This window comes from Elephantulus edwardii, unplaced genomic scaffold, assembly GCF_000299155.1.
Source record: "Elephantulus edwardii isolate Elephantulus edwardi_28Jun2011 unplaced genomic scaffold, EleEdw1.0 scaffold00061, whole genome shotgun sequence".
NCBI classification, from domain to species: domain Eukaryota; kingdom Metazoa; phylum Chordata; class Mammalia; order Macroscelidea; family Macroscelididae; genus Elephantulus; species Elephantulus edwardii.
In genome coordinates this window covers 6,768,743-6,778,046 of record NW_006399811.1, presented here as the reverse complement: position 1 = coordinate 6,778,046, position 9,304 = coordinate 6,768,743, and the positions used below count along the sequence as shown (strand labels likewise).

General features: G+C 40.9%; 1 protein-coding gene across 2 annotated transcripts in view; it reads right to left on the bottom strand.

The window, feature by feature from the left end:
* The window catches only part of RASAL2 (RAS protein activator like 2), a 460,670-nt gene extending 452,100 nt beyond the window's left edge, over positions 1–8,570 (bottom strand). For both annotated transcript variants that reach the window (XM_006887716.1, XM_006887717.1), the window contains exon 1: positions 7,728–8,570. In XM_006887716.1, coding sequence (XP_006887778.1) covers positions 7,728–7,929 — 202 coding nt within the window. In that variant the 5' untranslated portion in view covers positions 7,930–8,570. The remainder of the gene's footprint in view (positions 1–7,727) is intronic.
* Positions 8,571–9,304: the final 734 nt, after the last annotated feature.

The following is a 9,304-nucleotide window of genomic DNA, read 5'->3' as shown; positions in this document are numbered from 1 at the left end:
AATTTAAGTGTGATGCCCATAGAAACTGAAATGAAACACAGAAAATGTAAAACAAAATGTTTGAAAGATACTTCAGAAGCCTGGGTGGAGGTTACAAGAAAGAAGAGCATTTAATTAAGATTCACCATCCTGTATGCAGCAAAAAAAAAAAAAAAAAAAATGCTGTTTTAAGCTTTCTCTCTTTCACTGTCCTCCCTTCCTTGAGTCCTTGGCCTTAAGTCTGGGCCTGACACAAATATGAGGGGCAGTGAATATAATTTAAGAATTCCTACTGAAAATGATACAGCATGAACAGACCTCAAAGAAATGTTAATGAAAACTTATTTGAGGTATAAGATTGCTATCAAGATCTCAACTGGACAGATAATGACAAAGTAGAGACAGACAACTAATTAGTGTAACTAACACTTGGTTAGGGAAGGTAAGAGTCAGACTCCTACCATCTGAAATGAAAAACCACATAGGTCGTTCACTTAATTTTCCACTTTGGAGTAAATTAACTGAGAACCTATCTGTAAAGATAAATCTTTTCTGTCATCAGGCAAATGAAGTTTTATTATGCCACTGGGTGTTAAATCTGTATGTCTTTTATTAATAGCAGTATATCCACACCACCACTTCCCCCTCGTTTCAGGGTATCAGCTTTCCCTCCTATTTGCATATCACATCCTTCTTAATGACTGCCTGCTCACTAAACAATAAGCTACCTTACATTTGTAAAGGAGTTTTCCTACTGGTATAGAGAAGTATCCTGGCTAAATAAACATTATGCTACTAATCAAAAGGCCAGTGGTTAGAACCTATAAGCTACTCTAAGGAAGAAAGATGTGAGTTTTCTTCTATGAAGACTTACAGAACTGGAGTGCTGAGAGCAGTGAGTTTGATTTGGTTATGGTCTTGAAAAGTGTTTAATAGCTTTGGAAAGAAAGGTGTTTTCATAAACATCACAGAGCAATTATCCGTCTGCCAAGGCCAGGTGAAGTAATTTGAGTAGTGGCCTCAGCACACTTCAAGCTCCTCCTCCTGGTTAACAAGACCAAACACCACTCCAGTTACTTAAAAGTTACTCCAATTGGAAGGGACAAGAGAGTAGACAGCTGAATTTTTCCTGGATTAACTCAGTCATTAGTTGAATGCTTTTTTGTGGTTCACCTACTTAAAAGGTGATCAAATCACTTTGTGTTACTGAAGAGAGCAACTTAAAGAACAATTACATAAACTCTAAGCTTCAACTCACCTGCCCTTCTTTTTAATGAAACAAAGCACCAGAAACCACTGCCTTGACACCATTTCCTTAGAGAGTTCCATACAACCCACTCTGTCATGGGATCCTTTCTCTTTTCCTCAACAAATCACAGAGATGATTTCATTTAAGTAACTGGACACATACTACCTAATTTGTTAAAAAAAATTAATATGCACTGAATTTTCTTATCAAGAAAAGAAAATGCTGGTCTCTTGTAAACAGACTATTCCTAAATAAATAGACATTATAGAACTTTATAGAATTTTTCACAAATTTGTACAGACTCCCATGCAAATATACAAAATTCCTAAATTTAAAAAGCTCTGAAAAGCAAAATGGTTTTTGGGTTGGGTTTGTTTGTTGTCGTTTTTTTTCCCATAACTCCTCTGGCAGTAAAATCTGACCCGCACTAACATTAAGCTATTTATAGTCTTTATACGATTTGTGAATATTCATTTGTTTCACTGCATAAATATTAACATGATTGATTACTAGGCTTTGCACCACTAGGAGGTTTATATTACCATTGTCATTGTTGTGTACCACCAAATTGGAACCAACCCACAGCTGATCTTTCCGCAGGTTTTCAGAGGCAGTTAATCACAAGGGAGGAAACTATCCATCTTTCTCCTGAGAAGTAGCAGGTGGATTCAAACTGTGAACCTTTGTATTCTTGGACCAATTCCTTACAGCTAAGCCACTATTGTTCCTAATTTTGAGATACATATAAATGCATATATACATACACTTCTCATTTTCTAAAATTAAAGAATTTTTAAACACTCTAAGGTGGTTTTAGAAAAAGATTATGGATAGGTAATTCAATTTTGCAAAAATATCTGCACTCTTTGAAAGCAAAACAGCAATACACCAACATGATAGACAAGCGGAAGATATCAAGATGTCATAAAAGAAACTGCCAATCACATTACCAGAGCAAACAGTTCAAATGAGGAGTGGGAAACACAACTATTCTAAATTAATTATCATTTAAAATAAACAGCATGTGATGCCTAGGCATGCTCAGAACGTCTCTGTTATTTCAGTGAAGAACTGTCAACTGCTAATTTCTTTGGAGATCACAGGAAATTAATATATCCATGTCACATCTAAATTAGTGAACGAAAGCTTTAGAATAAAAAATGTTCTCAAATACTGAAACTCATTTCTAATAGTGCACTTAATTGTATTCAGGGAAACCAAAACACTTTAAGTAGCAAGAATACGTTGTGGGATGCATTTAGTATACATTTGTATACATTCATTCATTTTCTTCTTGCAAACAAACTGAATGAGTATAAAACTTTTCATCTTGACTGAACAATTTAACTCATCTATACGTTAATATGGTACAGGAATTAGAAGTAGATATTTAAAGCATATCAAAATTAGTTATTTCCTGTAAATATTCAAAGCAAATTATCTGAACATTCTGTATAAAGTTTATAAGTTGTTGCTGCTGTTGTTTTTAGGTTTCAGTCATGTATGACTGACTCACAGGGATCCTATGAACAACAGACTTGAATCCTGTCCTATCTTGTGCCATCTTCATCATCTCAAATAAACCTGAGTCCACAGCTGCAGTCACTGTGTCAATCCACCTCACTGGGTTTCTTCCTCTTTCACTGATCCAATTCATGCAGGGAAAAAATGGACTTGTTACTGGTTGCAAAATTTGAAATAGGAATATTCAAAAAAAATGTAAAATAAATGTCATCCTTTGTGCAAATTCCTGAAGCATAAGCAATAAAATACACAGTCAAGACTTATGTCCAATCAACTCATATCCAGTCTCTGAGAAATTCTTACCATTTCAAGAATTATATGAATTATATTTTTATTATGTTTCCTAAAATAGTCTTTTGAGAGGGACGTCATGCTTGGGAGATGACGTCCTCCTCGATGAGATGGATTGTTTCAGTTCCTGGGGTTATGGAGATGGGCATGTTGGAGACAATAGGATTGTCAAGGGGTAGAGCAGGGTTTAGGGCTGTTGTGCATAGGGTCGCTATGAGTCACAGGCGACTGGACTGGCACTTAACAATAAAACAGCACTAATCTATCTTTTGGAAATTTTCTGGCAGGCTTTCAATCACAAAAAAAAAATTAACTATATATACCATTGTTATGTGTCATAAAGTCTGAACTGACTCATAAATGACCCTCCAGCAAGTTTTCAGAGGCTGCAAATTGCAAGGGAGATGATTACCCATCTTCTCCCTTAGAGCAGCTGGTAGATTTGCATGTTTTTAGGCTGGCAGTGCAACTCTTTACCCACTAGGCCTGCAGTGTGCCATCTAGTCAATTCCAACTCACAAGAATCCCATATATGACAGAGCAGAAATGTCTTCCCAGGCTCCTAAACTGAAATATTACCAGATAGATTGCCAGGTCTTTTCTCTCAGAACCACTTTATGGTAAGTTAATGGTAAATTGCAACATTACTCATTTCATTAAACACATATTTCAGATACTTCCTACTATAGAACATAAGGAGCTCTGGTGACCTCATGGTAAAGAAGCTGTGCTGCAACAGCAAAGGCCCTCAAATCCACCAGCTGCTCCTCAGGAGGACAGACCAATTTACTGCCTCTGAAAATAAGCTAGAGGGTCAGTCATGGGTCAGTTCCGATTCAAGGGCAAACAACAATAGAACGTATAACATTTCTGCTGATTATTCAGCATGGTGATTATATTTCCCCCCTTGTGATTCAACAGCAATTTATGCATACATACACTTGCATTGATAAGCATAGCACTCCACTGTAGACAGTCCTAGGGACTGGCATTTTAAATGACTACCAAAGGGTGTCCAGCACTTGCCATCCACTCCCGGTAAAGTAGCTTAATTTTAATGTTTTCATTGTTTATCAGAAAACACAGACAACGAGGCTAAGCTTTGCTGCTCCCGTTTCCTTTTGCTAGGCTGCTGAGCTTTTTCAGCCAATTGACTTTGCTTTGAGGCTATAAATATCTGAAAAATGTTCTGCATTTGATGCTCTTGGATTCTGCATCCATATTTAGCTGTTTGTGGCATGCCTTTGTTTCAGCTATTCCACAACCCTTAGGAACTGTCAGGTTGAGATCTAGATGGTCTAAGTACAGATAGATCAACAAGCAACAGACACTGAACAGTATGAGCAAGGTACCCATTTGTTAGACACAGTGACAGTGATATGGCTGGAAAAGATAGGAAAATAAAAATAAACACGACAAACCCACTGACCTCAAGAGTTTTATAGTCTTGACAGGGCATGATTACAACTTAATACCAGAATAAAACATTTTACAACTAAACAGAAAAAATTAAGATCATGGCAGCATAAATCTTTTCTCTTAGCAATCTGTCAGAGATGTGCATTTATTTTTATTCTAAATAGAGGCTAACCTATTAAAAATTTCTGAACATATTCCAAAAAAGATTTCTAAATTGCAGCATTATATTAAACTCTAGATACAGGTATTATCAACCAAACTTGTCAATTACAAAGTCAGAACAAGACCCAGTCTTGAAATTATGTGAAGCAAACTAATTAAAATAGAGTTCCAGAAAACGCCTATTAAGACAGTTTTAGGGAAGGCGGTATTGTTTGTTTGTATATTATTTCAAAGAGGTTATCACAGAAGATAGGAACCATAGCATCAGGTGGCAGTACTTGATACAGTTTATTTTGTATATATCTTTCAAATTCACATGGCTATTACAGGTTATGTTTTAATATTGTATGAGCTGCACCTGTGGAAGAACTTCGTCCTCAGCTTCCTATCTTATAAAAACATTCCAAACAAATACACAACTACCTTCAACATTCCTTCTTTCAAAACTCAGTTCACTGACCTCTTGATAAAAGTGCTCCCCAGAATCCCCTGACAATCACAATATTCAAACTTAATCATTAAGTTAATGCCATGTTTGACTCCTGACCCCAAGAGCTAGGATGAAATTTGAAGGCAAATTTGCAGGAAGGCCACAGACTCAAGACAACTTGAAAGCTAAAAGTGGCCACAGATACTACCTATCCCGGATTTCAAATTTTATGTATAAACTTAGTCCCAAAGAGCTAAAATTACTTTCTTCAAGTTAGACAGTCAATTTGTGGCAAAGCTAGAATGAAAACCCAGGTTCTCAACATCTGATTATATACTCTTAGACTAGGTTCCAAATTTTTTTATTTTCTCAAAATGCATTAGACTATATTCATAAAAATATCTTATATTTAAGTAGAATATGATATATGATCAGGGTTTTGAGTATTCAAAACAAACCAAACCTAGTGTCCTTCAAGTTGAGTCTTTATATTATTTTTACTTTAAAGTTTTTTCAAAGAGTAATACAATACACAATTTAAAATCTAGCCAAGCATACAGAAAAGTTAAGCGTCACACTGGATAAGTTTGGAAATATTTACATTAAGTTAAAAACAACAAAGTAGAATCCAGGATGCACCACCTTAGAGGAAGGAAAGCGGTAGTCATAAACAATAAATAAAATCAACTTCTGGCTAACGGATAGAGGAGTTGGAGAGAAAAAGAAAGTTACAATCTACTGGAAAATCTGCAACTTGGCACCAATATGCATAATGTATATTTTTTTAAGATAAAATTAAATGCTAGAAATGGGACTACAAGAATAACATTTAACATAGGTCTAGAAAACACGGAGTTTTGAAGACTGAAGCTATGAATTATTTTAAATATAATACATATTCGTGTGTGTGTGTGTGTATTCTTTATTCTTATATACTTGTGTGAATATATTCTTGCTTATTGTTGGTGAGTACCATCGAGTCAGAACCCGCCCATAGCTGGCCCTCCAGAAGGTTTACAGACACTGTAAATCACACAGGAGACTGCGCATATCCTTGTTTAGCATGGCCCAATCTCTAACTTCATATAAAACACAGTAAGCCACACAAGTGTGTAAGGATAACAAGGAAACAGCAACATTAGGAAAATGCTGTAGCTGTAATATATTCATACTCGTCATCCTTAGTTGTAAGCGATCAATTAAATGGGATTAACAGACAGATGGAAAATCAGGCACTAAAATTTTTAATCTCATCTACTGAAAACAAACGAGGTGACCTTGCATCATCTCTCACTTCTCTGCTTCAATTCTCAGGTCAACAGAATGACATCAAGAAACAGTTAAAAATCACTCACCAAAATACAAAGCCTATACATGTAAATCCTTATGAAGAATTGGTCATAAGAAGAATTGCTGGATTTTTAGAACCCAAGAAACAAGTACTTAGAAATTATTCCTTTTAATCTTTTCATTTTATAGGCAAAGAATTGGGAGGAAAGGGGAGTAACCCAATCTGCCCCAAACCACAGAGCTCATATCTCTCAACTAGTTCTACGTTCTTCCTGAGTGATGGGCATGGAGTCCCAAAGCCAACTGAACTATCCAGAAAAGCAACTTCTAAGTCTTGATCAGTCCTGAATAGCAAACACATACCCTGACTGCTCGCAAGGATGAAACATAATTTACCTAAGGGCTCAGATGCACATGACTGCAGGATAACATCTAACAGTGTTGATCCCAGGCACTTTAAATTTGCTATCTTATACCCTGCCACACTACTGTCTTCTGTGCTCCTGTGAGCCAACTGATAAACATCTTGGTGTTTTGATATTTTGGAAAAGCCAAGGCTAAATCCTGAGTGCCAGCCTATAAATGTCTGGGCTATGAGTTTTCAAAATCAGCGCAGTTATAATGCTGCCACAAGGCTGTCTCTAACAGAATCTCCTCATTCAGTTTTAATTAAAGAGGTGGTTACTAGGAATGCAGAAAGGGAAAGTTTCAGTGTGTTCATCACTTTTAGCCTGCTGAGTAGCAACGATGTCACTTTACAAAGAGAACCAGAAACAATAGTGCAATCTGAAACAATCCACCCCTTTTCGACTGAGTAGTTGAGTTTAGAAAATAAAGTTCAGGAAGAGGTTAGAGGTTTTGGCTTGTTCCCACAAAATAGGTATATATATCTTTTGATATTTCTGTTAGGGTTTTTAGGGTATTGTTTTTATTTTACTCGTTTGCTTATTATCCTCTACTAAGCATGTTCAGTACATATTGTTTCTAGACTTGCTTCACTTGACAAGAGAAAAAGATGAGACCCCCGCCCCCCATTCGCTTGATTTCACAGGGTGTCCCGTTACACCTTCATAAGGGGTTGACAGTTCTGTTGAAGTCTACAAATCAAGTCTACATAGTCCAACTGTATCCTTAACTTACTGCAGAAACCTGAAGCAGACAGAGATCCAAAGACCACACTGACGCACCGCTCTCTACCGAGGTGTCAACCTGGACAAACTTGTGTCAGAAACGCAGTACAGAAGAAGAAAAAAAAAAAAAAGATGTGGAAAACTGATCCAAGGTGAAGAAGGGACTGAGAATAGAGCTGAGGTGAAAGAATGCATTTGGCCTGTAGCAGAGATAAGTGAAGATGATGCCCCGAAGAGGGCAGGTGGTCCTTACCGTACACCCGGACCCAGCTCTGCTGCTGGCACACGGACTCCAGAAGAATGCGATCCAGCATGCCACTGGTCATGGCCCCACTGACTGGAACAACGGCGTCCAGCTCCTCCGGGGGCAGCGGCGAGTCGGACTCCAGCCCAGGGAACATCTCCGGCCAGGACAGCGCCTCTGCGGCTCCACCAGACGCCGGGGAGAGATCCATGGTGCCCCGGGGCTCGAGGCTGGAGGCGCGAGCCGGACTCCGCACCCAGCCCGCGACAAGGGGAAGAGGAGAGCGCGGCGACCCCGGCAGGGACCCGAGCAGCGGACGGAGCGGGCGCCGCTCACCTCCTTCCTTCCCCGCCGCCCACTGCCCGCGACTCGGGCGCTGCAGCCCACCTGCAGCCGGCGGGCGGGATCCGGGCGGGGAGGCGGATCCAGCGTGGTCCTGGCCGGGGGTGGGTCCCGGCTCAGGTGTGGGTCTCTCTCGGGAGCGGACGTGCAAAGACTCAGGAGAAGGGAGGCTCGCCCTCCCGCCCCCTCGGAGCCGTCTTCCTTAGCCTCCGCCCGCGTCCTTCGTGTCCGGAGCCGGCTCGGGCTGGGGATGGAGCGGGGCCGGCTAGGGCAGGGCTGGGGGCGTCGCCGCCAGGGGCCGCCCCCTCAGACCGGCTCCCGCCGCCACTGCCTCTGGTGCTCGGAGTGCCCGTTCCTTTAGCCTGGGGAGCCGTTGTCCCCTAGCTCTAGCCCGCCTGATTTCAGCCTTCACCCCAAAAATGAGCTGGCCCGCCCCCCTAACTCTCAGGCCACTGCTCCTGCCGCGGCTCGAGCTCCGCCGCGGATCCTACAAGCCCAGCAGCCGCGGCGGTGGCGGCGGCAGGCGGCATCCCAGGGTGATAGGCCGGAGTAATCGAGGGCCGAGAACTCAGCCGCGTGTGCAAATGAGTAACTCAGCGGAGGAGGAACTGCCACTGAAGACAAGAAAAATCAGAAACCGAATTATTCATCTGCCCGGTCCCGCCTACTTCCCAAATACCGGCTCCCCAGCCTCTTGCCTTGTTCCTGGTGCTGGTCTCCCCCGCAGCTACTTAAAGTAGAAAAAAGGCGTGGGGAGGCGGAGAAGAAAAGGGATGCGGGAAATTCAAAAAGAAAGGAAAAGAGCTTCCCTTCCTCATTTCCCATCTCTTTCCTTTGTCAGGGGGTGGAGGAAAAGGAACACCATTTCTTCCTTATTGGACACAGAGATTTGGAGAGGCTGCTTTATTTTACCGTCACCCTAGGGGGAAACGCCTCCTTCCTTCCCAGAGAGGAAAGTTAGCAAATGGTCTGGGATTGTGGGATTTATACGGAATCTGTGGTCTGCACCCTGTCCGCGCTGAAGATGAACTTGTCATCGGTTTAGAATAGCATGGATGGACGGACAGCGCAGGCACACGAGATACTCAAAAACCCAATATTAACCAAACAAATTGTTCCCCCCCCTTTGATCTGTATGCAACATGTTGGCTCTCCCTCTTACCCCCACTCCCGCCTTCTAATGATGTCATTTGCATTTTATTTTTGGTCTATTTGTAGACTGTCTCGTTCCTTGACCTTGGCAT